Source organism: Quercus lobata, chromosome 5, assembly GCF_001633185.2.
Source record: "Quercus lobata isolate SW786 chromosome 5, ValleyOak3.0 Primary Assembly, whole genome shotgun sequence".
Lineage (NCBI taxonomy): Eukaryota > Viridiplantae > Streptophyta > Magnoliopsida > Fagales > Fagaceae > Quercus > Quercus lobata.
In genome coordinates, this window is record NC_044908.1 from 63,521,865 (window position 1) to 63,542,419 (window position 20,555).

General features: G+C 35.2%; 2 protein-coding genes and 2 pseudogenes across 2 annotated transcripts; all 4 read left to right on the top strand.

Annotated features, from left to right (window-relative positions):
- The first annotated feature begins 630 nt into the window (after positions 1 to 630).
- Positions 631 to 2,155, top strand: LOC115989727 (putative germin-like protein 2-1). The gene is made up of 2 exons (XM_031113560.1): positions 631 to 841; positions 1,525 to 2,155. Exons 1-2 carry the CDS (start codon positions 727 to 729, stop codon positions 2,058 to 2,060), a joined length of 651 nt encoding a protein of 216 aa, XP_030969420.1. The 5' UTR covers positions 631 to 726; the 3' UTR covers positions 2,061 to 2,155.
- Positions 2,156 to 6,135: 3,980 nt separating this feature from the next.
- Positions 6,136 to 7,186, top strand: LOC115989728 (annotated as a pseudogene).
- Positions 7,187 to 11,433: 4,247 nt separating this feature from the next.
- LOC115992076 (putative germin-like protein 2-1) lies at positions 11,434 to 13,071 on the top strand. The gene is made up of 2 exons (XM_031116121.1): positions 11,434 to 11,798; positions 12,321 to 13,071. The coding sequence occupies exons 1-2, from the start codon at positions 11,687 to 11,689 to the stop codon at positions 12,854 to 12,856; spliced, it is 648 nt and encodes a 215-aa protein (XP_030971981.1). The 5' UTR covers positions 11,434 to 11,686; the 3' UTR covers positions 12,857 to 13,071.
- Positions 13,072 to 19,163: 6,092 nt separating this feature from the next.
- LOC115990925 lies at positions 19,164 to 20,197 on the top strand (annotated as a pseudogene).
- Positions 20,198 to 20,555: the final 358 nt, after the last annotated feature.

The window sequence follows — 20,555 nt, forward strand, 5'->3', positions numbered from 1 at the left end:
CTGATCGGATATTGTTACGACACGAGTACAATACATATACGACACTAGTATAACACCCCAAATGAAGTATCGTTGCTTCTTAGTGCATGAGTAATCATGTCTATGAAGCAAATTAAGCAATGCCATAACCAAAACTCCATCACCTTCTAAATATATAGAAAAGAAAAATAAAATGATGAAATCATTATAGTTACGGTATTGAGTCACCTCTAACAACAATCAATTTCACAGTTGTTAAGGTGACAATTTAATTCATGATTGGTGTGCAGTAAAAGTAATTTCATAAATGATCTCCATAAAAAGTTAACGTTGCATTAATCATCACAGTATACTATCTCAACTAGTTATGAAATTTGTTGTCTAGGTAACATTGTTGCACCTCTAATCAATTGAACCCAATGGGACCAAATTATGGTTGCCATATCACGCATGGCATAACGCTATAACTATGTTCCTTATATTGATCTCACAAACATTAATAAACAATACAAGGTTGCATGATCAACCTTCATAACTACTAAAACCTCACGCGGTGTTAAACATTGCAACAAAAGATGACTAGTTCAGTTCAGTACTTAAGGCAGCGCACTTGAGGTTTTGTAGTACACAATCTCTTTCTATATAAAGCAGGCTACTTTTTTTTGTTAGTACAGCAAACACAAGTAGTTGTAATTCTTTCTAGTCTCTTCCTCTGTATCAAGTGCATATATACTTTGTAGTTAGCAAATGGCCACTCCCATTATCTTATTTGAGCTCCTACTAGCATTGTCTATATTGGTTGCTTTAGCAACGGATCATAGTCCTCTTCAGGATTTCTGTGTAGCTGATGCAAAAAGCCAAGGTATGACAATCCTTTTTGTGCTATGGTTGAGTTTCCTTATTCATCACCATGGCCAGAAATTAAAATTAATAACATATTTATATGCCCCCTATGATTTTGACATATTATTCATGTCCCCTAGAAAGAAAACTAATTTACTTTTCATTAACTTAGATTCCTTCCATAAAAAAATTTCTAGATCCATTCCTGCAGGAAAGCTCTACAAGTGAATTTTTTTTTGTTAGCCATTGTATGATGAATTTAAATTGTTAGTTTCGAAATATAGTTTCACTATGTTATGGTTCTTCTTCTTCTTCTTCTTCTTCTTCTTCTTTTTTTTTTTTTTTTTTTTTTTTTAAGGAAAATGCTTTATTTACTATAAAAGGTCTACAAACTAACATGATAATAAATGTGATTGCAAACAAAGAATAAATAAATATCTAATTTACTTTTATTTGATTGATAATACATAATTTTTGTAAGGTTTATGTAATAAAATTTGCAATATCCACAATATTACTTGTTTTTCTTAAAGGATCACTAGTTTACCCATCTTAATCATGCATAAGACATGCTATTTTGATAGCCTTATCTGCTTGGTCTAGTTGATCATCATCACTTCCATGGGGATCCTTCCCAGTTACGAAATTTCATACCATTATTGCTATTATGAGTTTGTCATTCATGATTACATTCCATGGCAGTGTTAATCAATGGTCTGGCCTGCAAGGATCCCAAGCTGGCTGAAGCCAATGATTTCTTCTTTAGTGGACTTCACTTGGAGGGTAACACATCAAATGCTGTAGGGTCTATGGTGACCCCAGTTACTGTATCACAAATGCCAGGACTTAACACTCTAGGCATCTCAATGGTCCGTATAGACTATGCACCATGGGGCATCAACCCTCCCCACACACATCCTCGTGCCTCTGAAATCTTAACAGTATTGGAAGGACACCTTGAAGTTGGATTTGTCACGTCTATCCCGGAAAACCGTCACATCACAAAGGTGCTAAAGAAGGGTGATGTGTTTGTCTTCCCCATTGGTCTCATACACTACCAAAGGAATGTGAAGTCTACAAATGCAACAGCCATTGCAGCTCTAAGCAGCCAAAATCCTGGAGTCATTACAATTGCAAATTCTGTGTTTGGGTGTGCGCCAAATATTCCTAGTGACATTCTTGTGAGGGCTTTACAAATGGACAAGAATCTTGTCACTCATCTGCAGTCCATTTTCTAAACAAGCCGATTGTTTGTAGTAATGTGCACATCTGCTTGTATATTTGCTTTTACAAAATTTAGTCAATTTGATTTGGTATTTACTATTATGTTCTTGAGTCACAAATGATTCTGACATGCATTCGTTTCTGTTGATAAGTAGCTTGAATTAAAAATGTTGCACCGAGTGAAAAATCAGCTAGAGAGAGAGAGAAAGGAATGAGAAAAATTGAGTGAATATGGAATGAAGAAACAGAGATAGAGGAGGAAAAGAATCACATATGCAGATGCAAATCTACTGGTGGTACTAGTGGTGTAATCTTTGAGGATGAAAAGAAGAGGTAGGGAAACATGAGAAAGGATCAACTCTAATTGGATCCTCCAATTCCCTCTTATTTTTAAAACGATGTCTTACATCTAAATAAAAATAGGAAAGAATTGAAGGATTCAATGGGAGGAGAATGTCTTTAGGGAATTAAAGGACCCACCCTAATTTAGTACAATCTATTAGTCTTATCACTAATAAATTTGTAACTCATCTAAACAAATGTAAAATTGTATTCGCTTTAAAAAGAATAACAATTTTGGAATGTCTCAAAGTTTATATATTTCAAATGTCTCAATTTTGGAGATGGCCGAAGTATTGGTGTTACATCACACAAATGGCTACCTACTGGGCCAGTTTTCCTTCACGAACCTGATGAGCAGATGCGAGTGTGTGACTTGATTAATCATGCTACAAGACAGTGGGACAGGAGCAAACTGGTCGCTACTTTCACCAAAAGGACGTGCAAAAATTTTAGCTCTCCCTCTTAACCGTCTTGACTCACAAGACTCTTTGATCTGGACTGAGAACAGAGCTCAAAAGTTCTCGGTTAAGACAGCCTATCGGGTAGCTCTCAAACTGAAATCCACAGGCTTGGCTGAACACTCCTCGGTTCGGGCACACGGCGTTACATGGTGGAAAATATGGAAGTTAAGTGTCCCTCCCAAAGTTTGAACTTCCATATGAAGAGCATGCTCCAACTGCCTACCAACGAGGTACAACCTATGTCGAAAAAAGGTCAGAGTTGAGGCAACATGTGAATTCTGTCGCCAGGAACCTGATACTGCAACCCATGTGCTCTGGACTTGTCCATTCGCAAGGAACGTGTGGGCTTTGGTCAGAGGATGAGTTCAGAAATGCAGCACCGACGTCGCTGACTTCTTCCTGCGCTTCAAACATCTGCAGACAGTTTTGGAGGAAACAAACCTGGACAGGTGGGCAGTCACGACTTGGAGCATTTGGAATGCAAGAAATAAATTTTACTTCGAGCATGTGCAGCTACAGCCAAGAATTATCATGGAACGAGCTACTGGTTTGCTAACAGAATACCAAACACTTATGGCAGCATAGCAGGTGTGAGCAGATATAGAGATTGAGTTTGGCCTTACTTGTATTATTGTGTTTGCTTCAATAAAACTTTCTATCCTTCGTTCAAAAAAAATTTAAATAAATAAAAAATTGGCCCCAACATGGCTTTATCACTATACTGCACTTAAATCCATAACTTTCCTATCAAGGCTTATATCGTGTTACAATGTCTTCAAGCTCACACGTGATTATCAACATGACAGCCTGCCTTTTATTGCTCTTGGCCTGAGTGTCCCCAAACTGACACTTGATCAGAAATATAAACACAAAGTTTGGCTTCAAACCAGTTTGAAGCTATCTTTTTTCAATCAACATACATGATAATTTATAAGATTATCCATGTATATTTTTAAACAAGACACAATTTATTAAAAATGTCATATAACTAAAACTACACACAGAAGTCTCTTCAATCACCATATAATAGGCCAGAGACAGACAGTTCTAAATTGATTTGGAGTCCAACTTTTTCCAAAATGAAAACGGCACGTGAAGAAAGAAAAGAACGAAGATCCCATAACCATCTAGACCTTACCTCCTTTGGGGTGGGTTTGATATTCTCTTGGGTTTGGTTTAATTTTAAGTTCAATAGAATTCTTAATCCTTGTTGCTTTCTTTTGTTCAACTGTGTAGTTGCCTAGCCAATGGGCATGTGTTGTTTTAGGTGGTAGTGGACTAGTGGGCTAAGGAACTGCTTGTTTCAGTTGTCCATTTTCGGCCCATAAAGAACCCTGCGTCATCCGTTTGGGCTATACCCAGAGAAGTTGGCCCAAAAAATATCGGCACTCAAAAACTATTAGCTCAGTCTATCCATTATTAATTTAAGGGTAATTCCTGTTACACATAACATACAACAACTAAAATTATGGCTTGAAGTCACTATTTTAAAGTTAAAAATCTAACTTAAAATCATGATTTCAGTTGTTTGCGCATAGTATATGTGTATACATTGTGTGCAACAATCACTATCCTTAAATTAATACAAACATAACACAGGGATGACTCCACTTATGCTTCAGGGGGTTCAAATAAAACCACCCCTAACTTAAAAAATGTATATATATATATATATATATATTTATATAATTTTTTAATTTACCCAAAATATTTTTGCACCTCCTGACCTAAATCTTGCACACCCTAATCACAAATGTATCAATCCAACCCAAAATCAAACAATAACACATATTAGTTCATCCCACCACCAAACAATAACACAAATCATAGACCATTCTCCCTCTCCCTCTTGAATTTAATTTCATCTCTCTTGTTTATCTAAATATCTCTTAAGTGTTTTGTGAGTTGTGAGTGTCTCTCTTTATTTTAAATTTATATTAAATGTGTGTGAGTGTGTGTTTGATATTGATTGTGTATACTATTTGTATTTTTTTTTATAATGTTATTTATGTGAATTGTGATGTGTGTAAATATGTGCATATATAGTATAAATAAATATAATATAACTTTATATAATTGAATAATTAGGAAATACATAGGGTTTGTTACATGTGTATGTATTGTTATCATATTGAAGCAACTTATTGTTATAAAGTTGGTCATTCAAGAAAAAGAAAAAAAATAGTAAAGTTAATGATGTTCAAGGATTTTATTGGTTAAGTAGACACATTGTGTATTATTTATGTATGGATAAATGTGGCTATAGGAGTCAAAAATTAATACATTACAAGCGGGTTAAGTTTTGTCATTTAGTTTAAAATATTTTTGTAAAAAGAATGATAATTAGATAATGACAATTGCATAAAAATAAAAATGTTATACAAACTTAACAAAATAAAATGATTACACCTACCCACATTAACAATAGATAATGACAACTGATAATAAACTATTAAGTAACAATTTCAAAATATGAAAACTCATAAAATAAGATTGTAAATCTTTATGTATTTGCATGTATGCGTGTGTATGTGTGTGCGTGCGTGTTTTGGTCCATATTAAGATTCAAGTTTTTTTTTTTTTTTTTTAATTTTATTTAATTTAAGTTTCTTAATGAACCCTTTACAAAAAAATTCATAGAGCCACGAAGGTAATGATTAATGGAACTCATCCATTCGGCTGCAACTAACAAGAGAGTAGGATTCACATGTCAACTTCATTAATTAACCTTTATGTTTAACTTTTTTCTCCACTTTTGTTGACTATTTCAAATCAATTATTTAATACATTCTAAAAAAAAAAGTTTCAAGTGAAGCATTTATGTACCGTCCAGGTAACTTGGACTTGGTGGCATATATCTTGTGCACACATATATGAATTTTTTTTAACACATGTTTCAACAGTTATACCAACTATGAAAATAAATATGTGAATCTCTTTACTTTACTCAACGGTTGTGTATAAATGTAGAAGTTTAAGGTTTTTATTAACATTTTTTAGTGACTGTAGATAAAAATATGTTGAAAAAACTCAAGTTTGTTGTAGTGCCTTGAAATGGTTTTTGGAACATTAGATAACTTAATTTATGTCCCTTTCTTGCAGGCACACTGCAATACTACTGATTCTCGCACAGTCTAATTGGAGACTCTCAATTTCTTTCTTTCATTCTCTTTTTTATTGTATCTTTTACATTATCCTCTCTCAGCCTCTACCTTATATATAGGAAGCTAGATACAATAGTCTTTCACAACTAAAATCTCAATTACTCTATAATCCTGAAGAACGCCTTCTTCCTTTGATTTAAAGCTTCCTATACATAAAATTTGCAAATGGCCTCCCTCAATCTCTTGTCTGGACTTCTAGTTTTGTTTTTCACTGCTGCATTGGCATCGAATCCTAGCCCTCTTCAAGATTTCTGTGTTGCAGATATAAACAGTCAAGGTACAAAATGAGCCTTAAACATGTATACTGCTACTGAAATTTTCACCCTATAGGCTTAATGTTGAAACCATAACTAGTAGCTGGTTTTCCAGTCCGTAAATAATGGTTCACATTCTTTTTTCACACAGTCCTACACACAATATTCACAATTGCGCGCACAATGTACACATTTTAATTTGCTTAAAACTTGGAAAAGGAATGTATACAGATGATGTGAGATAAGTTATTTAAGAAAATCGTTACTCTTTTCTAGTAGCCTATATATTGTGATTTACTCAAATGGCTTACATGTTTCTTATTTGCAATGTTATGCTTGGTGCGCAGTGCTCCTGAATGGTTTTGGTTGCAAGGATCCTAAGATGGTTACTGCCAGTGATTTTTCCAGTAGTGGACTTCATATAACAGGCAACACATCAAACCCTGCAGGTTCAAGGGTGACCCCAATGACCGCTACACAAATACCAGGCCTTAACTCTCTTGGCATTTCCCTTGTCCGTATTGACTATGCACCATGGGGTATCAACCCTCCCCACACTCACCCTCGTGCCACCGAAATCTTAACTATCTTGGAAGGTAGCCTTGAAGTTTGGTTTGTCACGTCTAATCCGCAGAATCGCCTTATCACAAAGGTGCTACATAAGGGTGATGTGTTTGTATTCCCAATTGGCCTTCTATCAAAGAGAAATGTAGGTAAATGCTTTTGCCATTGCTGCTCTAAGTAGTGAAAATCCTGGTGTTATCACAATTGCGAATTCATTGTTTGGGTCCAAGCAGCCTCATATTCCTAGTGACATATTAGTGAAGGCCATCCAAGTGGATAACAATGTTGTCAACTATATTCAATCTAATTTCTAGACAAGCTGTATTTATTCCATTAATTATGAGGCAGAACCTACTTCTCCCCACTTTTTGTACGAGTGTGTCAATTTGTGTGTCATAGCCTCATTGGAAGTTTGTGTACATTATTTGTTGTGGTTAGGTTACATTTGTAATTTTGTTATTATGATTCTTTTTCTTTCCTTTTGATTTTCTTCAATACAATTCAATTTTTATCTACTTTCCTTTGTTCAAATTTCATTCCATATCTCATGCTTTAAATAAAGAACCACATTTGACAGCATTTTTTTTTTCATTTTAATATGGTTTTCTGAAATCATTTTAATTTCATACCCACAATAATCAATCACCATATCTAAAAACAATGATAATGAAAATAGAATAAAAGGCACGGCAATGAAGTGGGAAATTAATAGAGAGAACCTTTTTAAAGAAAAATCTCAAGAGAATCCAACCTTCTAAAAAATCCAACCATAGAAGAAACAATTACAAAAGCCTACTTACAAAACCTTTGTAACTAGACTAATTATGTATCATCAACGAACACCATGCTTGACCTCTTGGCATAGCGACCCAACAACTTTGGATTTCTTCTACACGAACTTTCTTCATGAATGATCCTTGTATGCAACAAGGCATTGGGTGCTACAAAAATTTTGTAAGGATTGCTCCTATGATTTCTAGTATCAAGTTTCAACAAAGATCACTCAAGGTATCCACGGTATATGGCTTGGGCCTCAGTGCTTGGTGTACCAATAAATATTAGCTCCTTTTATACCTTAACATCTTTTGGACCAAACAACAGCTAATTACCTTCATCTGCTAGTTGCGTGACTGAAAGCAGATTTTTCTTCACTCCAGACACATGGTATACCTTCTTCAAAGGTACTTGCTTATCATTATTGTGAGGGGTGATTATTATCTCACCAATGTGAGCTATTAGCAGCCTTGTATTATTAGCTGTTACTACTACTTTCCTTTATAATTGGACATGGTTTGCAATTTTTCATTGTCACCAGTCATGTGATTTGCACATCCTGAGTCAACGACCCAATGTTTTTTGTAATTTGCTTGATTGTGATTGACCACTACAAGTGCCATCTCTTCGTCTTCTTCCACAATGGAGGCTACTAATTTCTCTTCTTCTTCAATAGGCTCTGTCACAGCAAGAGACGCTTCAACAACCCATTCTCCTTCTCTACCATCTTCTTAGTTGTTGGACGTCACTGTATTTCATTGGGCTGTCTCCACTTGAATTGATAGTCTCGAGCAAAGTGGCCCATTTTTCCACACTAGAAACACTTGACATTATGATTTTTGTAACCTGTGAATTGTCGTTCATTATTTTTACGACTTCCTTGAGCTCTTCTCTACCTTCTCTATCTTCAATATTGCTTGACCAACCTTGAATGGCAGCTACAAAACTTCTATATTCAGGTCTCAACGAATAATTATTCTTCTCATTCTTGAATCATATATATTTTATGTAGGATCTAATTAAGAGATTTCACAACAAAGAGATTTTACCTTGGTGAAATATTAAATGATTGTCATTTCCCATTGCGCCGCTAACATTAGTTCATTCTCAAGAAATTGTAGCCTCACATCATTCTTCTTTGAAAATAGTGTCACAAAGGTGTCCCACGCTACCTTTGGTGTGTCTGCACGCTTGATGTACTTCAACATCTCTTCCTTGACGCTTGTCTTAATTGTAAACATAGCCTTCTCGGCCTTAATCTTCCACTTCCGCAACGTTTCAGCATTCACAAAATGTGTGGTTTCGCCACCAGCCACAATCTCCCACAAATCTTGCACCCTTACAAGTATGACTCTATGCGAGTTGAACATGTGTTGTAATTCTAGTTTTTGAGCCTTCTAATGCTACCAACATCTTGGAGGTCCGCCATCCTGACTTGGTGAAATCTATCACACCACCAAGTAAGTTTGGTCCCAGACCACAAGCTTCACAGTCCCAAACTATACACGAGTAAAATGAGAACCTCTAAAATACTGTCTTATACACCACAAACATAGTCCCTAACTGCCTCACTCTGATACTAGATTGTTAAGTTAGTAGAAGATTTGATACCAAATTACTGAACAAAACATGTGACGGAGTACAAAAAAATTCTTTTATCTATACACTAAGCGTGTGTTTGCCTAACGCGTTTTTGCATTTTATGTTTTAAATCCTGGGTTTCATAATACTGTTCATGAATCGGTCAACTTGTGAAAAATGCAGCAATAAGTTTGTTACAGTATTTTACATTTTAAAAATTATTTTATTACAATATTTTCAGTAATAAATTTTTAATTTTCAACAAAATACAGTATCTAAACACTCAAAAAATACAGCACTTTGACCGATGAAAAGCCTAGTGTGACGCACACATATGACACAAATTCTAGACTCATGAAAGGCCTAGTGTGACGCCCAAATATGACAAAAATTCTAGACTCAAATAACACCACACGGCGAAACTTCTTACAATCCCAACACGCTAACTTTTACAGGACCCATACTGACTACTGACACTAGGACTTTCTTACTTTGCTTCGCTTTTCTCGACACACACTTTGGTGCTTATGACACACAAACTGAGAACCACTTCCACGTCTATATACATGGTTAAAGTCGGTTAACTCACCGACTTTGAATTTTCCTGCACATTTTTTTATTTGTCTTTCAGAAACAGTAAAAATAACTTCCTTTCACCGACCTTCTAGACAAGTTAAAGAATATGTAGCTGAGATTAAATCAGTGGCGGAGCTAGGATTCTAGTTTAGGGGAGGCAAGATGAAATAAAGAGTTGAAGGCAAATAAATTTCAATTTTTTTAATTAGTATAATTAAAAAAATACTTAACTAATTTATCAAAAAATTTGATTAGCATATAAAATATAATGTAAGTGATAAGTTGTTTCTTTTTTTTTTCCCCTCGTGCATAGCATTAGATTTATTTATTTATTTTTAATTTTTTTTTAAATTGATTGTATGGCATTTTTTTTTAAATCATAAAAGTATTGATGTTTATTAATTCTATGCTATATTGTGTTTATCGTAAAAGCATTATAGAAGAATTAAAGAAAGCAACATAAAAAATTTGGCATATTGGTTGGAGATGTTGTGATAATATACCATTTTTTTAGTTCCAAGATTACATAGAGTACACATAAGAATTTTTCTCTTCATTACATTAGCCGAGTTTGAAATATTTTCAAAATAAAATTTCAGGTCAAAGCTATTATTACTAAAAATGATATTTGTAGGGGAATATAATGAGCTTCTTGGTAATCATGAGCCAAGAAAAGTACATTACAAGTGGAGCCAAAAGTCACAACCCAGTAGCACAATATTACATGCAGAGTTGCAGAATATAAACTTATAGCAAACAGAAACATACACAAAGAAAATATAGGAAGATATGTATATTAAGGGGGTATGAGTTTGGGTGAGGTCAGGGGGGGCAATTGCCCCCTCTCGACCCCCCCTAGCTCCGCCCCTGGATTAAATTATGCATGCGGTAAGCTCTAGAGAATTTCGGAGAGAAAGAGGTTAAGAGAAACTATAAAAATTTCTAGAGCCAAGAGAGTTAGTATTAATTTCTAACAGAGCTTGTGTTAAGTAATTCAGTAGAACTCTTATGCCTTGTCAGTTGTCACTTTTATACTGTGTAATTACCCTGCCAATGGCCATGCCAATAGTTTCGTTTAGTTCATCATTTGGGCTGGGACTTAAAACCTAAGAGAAGTTAGGTAAAACACACTCAGCTCATAAATGATCCATCCAAGCAGCTTCGATAGCGGTGATTAATGGAATTCATTGTATATTGTAACAAGAAAATACGATCAATTCACCGGTCATCTAACATATTAAACATCATAAATGATAAATTCATCTTTTTTTATTTTATTTTTATTTTATATATATATATATATATATATAAAACAGATAATTTTAATCTATTGCATCCAATCCTAATAATTGCTTTATATTATCAGATCAAGACACAAATTGGTTTTTAGTATAAGTGATGATCAAACCCCAAATCATTTATTCAACAATAAAAAATTTTACCAATTAAAGTAACTGAAACCCACATAAATTTACATTTTTGCTTTGTTTGTTGAACTTGTTCTCTTTTTTGTTGATTATTTCAAATCAATTATTTGATACATTCTTCAAACTAAAAATTAAAAAAAAAAATAAATAAATAAATAAGCTTTTTTCGAAGAGAAGCATTTATGTACCGTCCTTGTAACTTGGACTTGGTGGCATATATCACTGCCGGCCCTCAAATGATTTTTTGGAACATTAGATAACTTGATTTAGTTGCCTTCCTTGCAGGCACAGTGCAGTACTATCGATTGAAGACTCTTTCTTTCTTTGATTTTCTTTTTTATTGTCTTTACATTGTACTCTCACAGCCTCCACCTTATATAGAGGAAGCTACAAACATTAGTCTTTCACAACTAAAATCTCAATTTCTTTTATCTCCATATAGAGTATAGAACGCCTTCTTCCACTGATTTAAAGCTTCCTATACATAGAATTTGCAGATGGCCTCACAGATTCTCTTGTACGGACTTCTAGCTTTGTTTTTCACTGCTGCATTGGCATCAGATCCAAGCCCTCTCCAAGATTTCTGTGTCGCAGATACAAACAGTCAAGGTACAAAATGAGCCTTAAACATGCATAATTTTACTGAAAATTTCACCCTATCTAGGCTTAATGTTAAAACGATACCAAGTAGGCTAGTAGCTGCTTTGCCAGTCGGTAAATATTTTCATATGCCTTTGTCACATACTCTTACACACAATATCCACAATTGCACGTGTAATGTATACATTTTAAATCGCTTAAAACATGTAAAGTTGATGTGTACATATGATGTTGTGAAATATGTTGTGTGAGAACTTCCTTACCCTTTTCTTATTTGCAATATTATACTTGGTGGTAGTGCTCCTGAATGGTTTGGTTTATGTTTGTTCACACTTTTTTTTTCACATACTTGTAATTGTAAAAACAGTACCCATAAGCAAGTAAATGTGGAAATGGGATGTGTACAGACCATGTGAAATAAGTTGTAGGAGAAAATCATTGACCTTTTTTTAGTACCCATTACATATTATATATTGTGGCTTACTCAAATGGCTTACATGTTTCTTACTTGCAAATTATGCTTGGTGGCAGTGCTCCTGAATGGTTTGGCTTGCAAGGATCCTAAGATGGTTGATGCCAATGACTTTTCAAGCAGTGGACTTCATATAGCAGGCAACACATCAAACCCCGCAGGGTCAATGGTGACCCCAATGACAGCTGCACAAATCCCAGGACTCAACTCTCTTGGCATTTCTCTTGTTCGTATTGACTATGCACCAGGGGGTATCAACCCTCCCCACACTCACCCTCGTGCCACCGAAATCTTAACTGTCTTGGAAGGTAGCCTTGAAGTTGGGTTTGTCACATCGAATCCTCAGAACCGCCTTATCACAAAGGTGCTACAGAAGGGTGATGTGTTTGTGTTCCCAATTGGTCTCATTCACTATCAAAGAAATTTTGGAAATGGAAATGCCATTGCCATTGCAGCTCTAAGCAGTCAAAACCCTGGTGTTATCATAGTTGCCAATACAGTGTTTGGGTCCAAGCCTCACATTCCTAGTGACGTTTTAGTGAAGGCCTTCCAAGTGGATAACAATGTTATCAACTATATCAAGTCTAAGTTCTAGACAAGCTATGATTATTCCATTAATTATGACAAAGAGCCTACTGATCTTACCGTTTTCTGTATGAGTGTGTCAATTTGTGTCATAGCCGGCCTCATTGGAAGTTTGTGTGCATTGTTTTGCTGTTCTGTTACATTTGTAATTTTATTATTATGATTCGTTTTGTTTCTTTAACAAAATGCATTTTTTATATACTTTCCTTTGTCCCTCTTTAATTCCATTTAGAATCTTATACTTCAAATTAAGAACCACATTCAACAGCCATCTTTTCTTTTTTGTTTCATTTTAATATATTTTTAAGAACTTACTTTAATTTCACACCACAGTAATCAATCACCAAATCTAAAAGCAATGTTAATAATAAAAATAGTATAATTTAAAAAAAAAAAAAAAAAAAAAAAAAAAAAGCACAATCTGGTAGTGAAGTGTGAAATCAATAGAGAACCACTTAAAGGAAAATCACTCCGAAGAATCCAACCGACAGAAAGACAGCTATAGAAAGAAACATTTACAATAGTCTACTTACAAAACCTTTGAAACTAGACTATTCATATATCCTCAACAAATCCCCCACTTGACTTCCTATCAGAGCGACCCCATAACTTTGGATGTCTTCTACACGATTGATCCTCATCTACAACAAGTCATCTGGAGCTCCTTAAAAAATTTCAATTAATGAACTTACAAGTAGAGGTTTGAGGTTTTCTTTATGGTTTGGATGAACAGTACTTACAAATTAAGTTTCATCTCACAGTTAAGTTCATGACTCTTAGATATGATCTTATATGGCTCTCTCTCTCAAAAGGGTTGGTTTATATACATAGAAAAAAATAAAAATAAAGGTTAAACAAGAGGCACAACAAGATTGTTTACCGCTCATACAATTTTAGCACAAGCAATTGTCAAGCAAATTAAGGTCTCTCAAACTAGGGCTGTCCATCAGGAACCGAAAACCGACCCACCCGTTCAAACCGTCCGGACCGACCCGAAAACCGGCCGATCCGACGCCGGTGACGGTCGGCGGCGGGTCTTCGCCACGAAGAACCGATTCAGGCGGATCGGATGACGGGTTTTCTTCTCCAAAACCCGATGAACCCGATCCGACCGCCGAATCCCGTGAAAGAAGACCGAATCTACCTAGAACCACTCAGATCCGGTGAAGATTTGGTAGTTTTTGGTTAGATCCGGCGATTTGATGGAAGTTTTCGCTCAAATCTGGGCTTGAGGTGGTGTTTTTGGCTTCGATCCCGTGGTTGTCACACAAATCCGAAGAAAAATCAACAGATTCGGCGAAGATCCAATGAAGAACGGCGAAGATCCGTGAAGAACGGCGAAGATCCAGCGATGAGATGGAAGTTTTCATTCAAATCTGAGCTTGAGGTGGTCTTTCCTGCTTCGATCCCGTGGTTGTCGCACAGATCCGGCGAAGATCCAGAGAAGATTCGGCGAGATCCGGCGAATATTTGGCGATTTCCGGCGAAGATTCGGCGAAGATCTGGAGGGTAAAACTCACTCCGACTTCGACCGACCCGACCGTTGTGCACCGGATCCCGATCCGACTCGACCCGAGGTTGCCGGCGGTCGGCGGCGGGTCGTTCAACGTCCCACCCGATGTGAGCGGGTCGGTTCCGGGTTGGGCACAAACCCGACCCGGACCGACCCGTGGACACCCCTATCTCAAACACTACTTAAGTTTCACAAGTCAAGTAAGATCTTGTGAAATTCATGTCTGAAATTCACTTAAGCAAAAATAAATTCGCTCGACCAAGTCTTTTATATCTTGAATTCTTCAATATGCTTCTTGACTCAACTTAAAACAAACCAAAATTGCATAAATTGCAGCCCTTCCAACACTTTGTTTTGACACAAGAATTCAGTCAGTAATCTAAGAATCTCCCCTTTTGGTAATTCTATTCTATGACCAAATATCACAAAACAACGAGTCAATGGAAAACCGAGTAGCCCTATGAATCATAGACAAAAACGTGTACTTTCTATTATATGAGGTAAGAAACAGCCCTTCCTAAACATGAACAAACAAATTAAACGCATAGATAATATGCATGGAAAAAAAAGGACTAACCTACAATAAATTTTAAATTCGTAGGATTGTATTCAAAATACATCAAATTAAGCAAATTCGGATCTAGTCGCAATACTACTCCCCTTTTAAAAACAAAATGACAAAATATATGAAGCCTTTAAGCTCTCAAGCAAACAAATTTCTATGTTGCATGGACACGGACACAGACACGGACACGACACGGACACGGACTCGGGGATACGGCAATTTTTGAAAAATAAGGACACGACACGGCAAGGACACGGCAGTTAAATAATTAATTAAATTTTATATTTAGGCATATTTTTTAATATTTTTAGACATAAAATACGTTTATGTCTAGAATTTAAATTATATAAGTACTACAAATAAGTAAACTAACACCCAAAGTAGTATAATAATACACATAAAATGTTTAGAGTACAAACCAAAAGTTTAAACAGGCTACATTCAACGTCAAACTAAAAACATTAAGGAAAACCAGATTTAAACTTTTGGGATATATATAAATATATATATATATATATATGTAGTGAGAGTGGGATTAAAAAAGAAAAGAAAAAAAAAGCGTCATAACTTAAGTAAACAGAGTACACAGCATCTCTGAAAGAAAGAAAGAAAAAAAAAAACAGAGAGAGAGAAGAGAAGAGGTCGGACTCAGACTTGTCCACGCCGAGAGAGAGAGAGAGAGAGATCGGAAGGGACAGAGAGCATGGCGTCGACGGCGACTGTCTACGGAGCTCGCCGACTTGCCGACCGGCCCGATCTTGCACCGGTGACTGTCTATGGGTTTCAACTTTCACGGTATCAGACTCTAAACTTTCACCGGCGACTGTCAAAATCTGTGATTTTCTGTTTTTTTTTTCACTGCTGGCGTGTCCACCGGCGACTATCTATGGTTTTTCAACTTGAGATGTGGGTTGAGAACTTGAGATGGGTTGAGAAATCTGTGATTTTCTTTATTTTTTTTCTTTTTTTTTTCACTGCTGGCGTGTCGGAGCCATGTCGAAGCCGTGTCGATGCCGTGTCAGAGAAGCGAAAAAAAAAAAAAAAAAAAAAAAAAAAAGAGACACTCGCCGGACACGGGAATCTGGCGAGTCGTACCTGTTCCGATGTCCGACACGTGTCCGACACCGACACGACGCCAAAAATGGCGTGTCCGTGCAACCTAGACAAATTTACGACTCCCCCTCAATATTGATCCTCTGCTTTTTCTCCACTGTTAAAAAAATTCATTTTGAATTTTTTTTTTTTTTTAAATTTTGGGAAAAACTTTCTAAAAAGAAAATATCCTTGAAGGCAATGAGAGTTTACAATGAAGAATAATAATATTATTTCTTTCATTATATGCATAGTAAACCTCATGTGACCCATGTAGATACGTATGGAGACACATCCAATCATAATTATTTTCGGAAAAAGTTTAACTCCAAACTAATTTAAAGTTCTCTTTCAACCTACTATGTGGTGATTTATAAGTTATAAATATATATTATTTAAAAAATTCATATGACTCGTAAATATTCATGTGACTAAATTACACATTAATCGTCTTTTCAATCATCACATAATGGATTGAAAGAAAATAGCTCCAAACTAATTTAAAACTAAAATTTTTCAATTATCTACAACTATTCATATTATTTTTTACATAATGAGTTGGAAAAGATAGCACACCATTTTGAAGCCAAACTTGTCCTATAGAAATTCACATATGCAAATTAATTCCATTACAATGATTTTTTTTCTCCTTTTGAATTTTGTTAACAAAATGAGATTAAATTCTACAAGAATCCAATGTAAAAAATAATAATAATAATAATAATAATCTATCCCATAACATTGTGGCACTTTGAGTTTTCCAAAAATAAAAATAGGAATTAATAGTTTAATACACACAATCTTAGTCCCTATTAAACCCTATTCAACCCCAATATGAATAAAAATCCTCAAGTATACTATAGTTAGTGGAGCATAAAGTGGAGACGGAGGATTTATATTCAACTAGTATCATCAAATATTAAAATAAAACAAAACTGTTAAGTTATGAAATTTCTCATAACATTAGTATTGGCTTATTCCATGACAAAAAGTGTTGTAATTGCATAAATTTGTTTCCTTGTATTTTTGTGAGATTTTATTGTATTGGGTTTAGTATTAAGTTGATGATGACTCAAACTTAATTGAAGATCATTTAAAGAGAAAAACCCTAGATAGGTTTTCTATAACACACACACCTATCTTTTAGAGAGAGAGCTACTCATCCTTAGAGAGAAATCATTCTAACCTCTTCTTCTCTCACTCTCCCATTGTCATACCTTGAGAGGAGATTTGTACCCAAACACAACCCACACCTTTTCAGAGTGTAGAGAGTGTTTTGGAGCTTGGGAAGTTTTGGAGATTTGCCAAAAGAAGTCGGTGAGACTTGGCAGATGCAATCAGGTGTATTGCGAGATCCAAAGAGATAGAGAAGACAAGGCTTCGTTAAGTCAGTTGGTAGCAGGAGCTTGAAAGGCTCAAGTACATTGGGTAGACTAGGCTTGAAAAGTCTTTTTTTATTCATGTATTCCAACTTTATTCTCAAGTGGATCGATTTACCGTTTGGCGGGCGACGAAGAGATTTTTCACCGAATTCTTTGGTTCCCTCTTCGATAACACGTCTTGATGTTATTTTGTGGTTGCATCTCTTCTCCCTTACTCTTGTACTTTACTTTTATTGTTTGTTGTTCATGTTTATGCACTAGAGTAGTATCGGTTCATTGCACACATTTACTCTTGTTTCCGTACTTTGATTAAGAGTAAAAGCAATCTAGCTATAATTTTAATTGGGGATCTAAACAAGCTCTTGTGTTCTACACAAATTCGAGCTTTCAAAAACAAAATTGTCATTGAAGATGCCATAGGAGACTGGAAAAAATTGCTAAAGTTGCCGAGAACACCACAATTAATCCACCAGTTAGTTGTTTGGACTTAGGAGTCTAAATCTAGAATTTTCAATTAGGGATATTAAAGTGGAAAATCCAAATGTTACAATGACGCACAATAAACAGACAAATATCATTGGTTCAATACCCATCCAACACTTCAAGAGTTAGTAGGATATGGAAATAAAATGTTTTGTGGAAATATTTACTGAAAAGAAAAGAAAAAAGACGTTATTGAAGGTATTTCTTAATTTCAAGCATAAGATGGAAAGGAAGACAAATAAATTAAAGACAATGCATAGGAACCATATTTTATTAGAGATCAAATTCTATAAATATCATTTATATTATTTAAAATAATAATAATAAATGATAATAATAATACTAATAACAACAACAACAACCTACGTACACCTTTTAATATCATTGTGCCAAGTTAAATTATTTTCAAATAAAAGAATAAGAGACTAATGCACAAAAATAATTTAATCGAATTTATTTTTAAAATATTTTTGGGGAAATATAAAGAAAGTAGGATCAATTGAATTCACAGGTCATCTTTAACATATCAAACTTCATACATTCACCTCATTATTATTATTTGTTTTTCACCTTTTTTTTTTTTCATTTTCGTTGATGATTTCAAAAACCCGTTATTTAATATAATATTAATACATTAATTCTAAAACAAATTTTTTAAGTACCATCCTTCAAACTTGGACTTGGTAACATATATCTACCATCCATGCAGGACACATATGACAGCCGGCCCTCAAATGTCCATTGGAACATTATGGCAGAGTTTGGATTCAACTTATTCTGCGTTTGCGTTTTTTTTTTTTTTTTTTTTTTTTTTGCCGTTGTTTTTAACTTTTCAATCTGTTCACTGTACACTTTTCATCAACTTATATACTGTTCACAACTTCACAACAAAATAAGCCGTGGAATGCACACCAGTGGGTCCCATTTACTGTTTACGGACCCACAAACTTCACTTTTCATCAACTTTTTCATTAAAAATGGGTCTCACGATACTATTCACACATTTAAAAATTATTTTACTACAGTGTTTTCAGTTTTCAATTTTCAATTTCAGCAAAATAAGTTATATCCAAGCAGACCCTATATATCATAAACTTTATCTCTTCTTGCAGGCACTGTACTGCAATACTGCCGATTCTTGCACTGTCATGGAGACCCTTTCTTTCTTTGAGTTTCATTTTTATCGTGTCTTTGCACTATACTCTCTCAGCCCACACCTTATATATAGGAAGCTACATACATAAGTATTTCAAAGCTTCCTATACATATATAGAATTTGCAGATGGCGTCCTCCATTCTCTTGTCTGGACTTCTAGCATTGTTTTTCACTGCTGCGTTGGCATCGGATCCCAGCCCTCTCCAAGATTTCTGTGTCGGTGACACAAACAGTCAAGGTACAAAATGAGCCTCAAACATGTATACTATTACTGAAATTTTCACCCTGTAGGCTTAATGTTAAAACCATAACTATATGCTGCTTTTCCAGTCAGTAAATATTTGTTCACATACTCGCATACATCATATCCACAATTGCACATGCAATATACACATTTTAAAATGCTTAAACATGGAAAGGAGATGTATAAAGACCATGTGAAATAATTAAGCTGTGAGAGAAAATCATTAACTTTTTCTAGTAGCCTATATATTGTGACTTACGCAAATGGTTTACATGTTTCTTATTTGCAATATTATGCTTGGTGGCAGTGCTCCTGAATGGCTTGGCATGCAAGGATCCTAAGATGGTTGATGCCAATGACTTTTCAAGCAGTGGACTTCATATAGCTGGCAACACATCAAACCCCGCAGAGTCAAAGGTGACCCCAATGACCGCTGCACAAATCCCAGGACTCAACTCTTTTGGCATTTCTCTTGTCCGTATTGACTATGCACCATGGGGTATTAACCCTCCCCACACTCACCGCAGTGCATGCCACCGAAATCTTAATTGTCTTGGAAGGCAGCCTTGAAGTTGGGTTTGTCACATCTAATCCTCAGAACCTCCTTATCACAAAGGTGCTACGAAAGGGTGATGTGTTTGTATTCCCAATTGGTCTCATTCACTATCAAAGAAATGTTGGTAATGGAAATGTCATAGCCATTGCTGCTCTAAGCAGTCAAAACCCTGGTGTCAACACAATTGCCAATGCAGTGTTTGGGTCCAAGCCTCGTATTCCTAGTGACATTTTGATGAAGGCCTTCCAAGCTATGAAGCACGGGTGCATTTCCAGATTTGGGTGTGGGTGCGGGACTTGGCAATTTCTGAAAAAAGTTAGGTGCAGGTGCGGCGGGGTGCAACAGTTAAAAAATTATTAAAAATATTTTTATTTATATTTTTTATAGATTTTTACTATTAAAATATTCTTAAAAAACGCATTACTATGCTTTGATTCACAAAACAAAGAAAGAAGAAAGCAAGAAACACAAAACAAAAATAAACATAAAGATGAGACTTTTTTTTTTTTTTTTTTGAGGAAGAAAGATGAGACATTTATGACATGAATTGCACTTCTCTTCCTCAATTTTGTCACCCTATAAACAAAATGTAAACTCCATAAACAAAAATCGTGGACTCAATTATACTACTAAGAACATACCCTTCACTCAAAAATAAAACATTTGTATCATACATTATCAAAACTCAACCAAACAGCAAAAAAATAAATAAATAAAC

Bases quoted from the DNA above. Each gene is read 5' to 3' on its own strand.
- LOC115989727 (XM_031113560.1), top strand. From the start codon at position 727: ATGGCCACTCCCATTATCTTATTTGAGCTCCTACTAGCATTGTCTATA. The intron at 842-1,524 runs GTATGACAATCC...ATTCCATGGCAG, and splicing joins AGCTGATGCAAAAAGCCAAG to TGTTAATCAATGGTCTGGCC.
- LOC115992076 (XM_031116121.1), top strand. From the start codon at position 11,687: ATGGCCTCACAGATTCTCTTGTACGGACTTCTAGCTTTGTTTTTCACT. The intron at 11,799-12,320 runs GTACAAAATGAG...GCTTGGTGGCAG, and splicing joins CGCAGATACAAACAGTCAAG to TGCTCCTGAATGGTTTGGCT.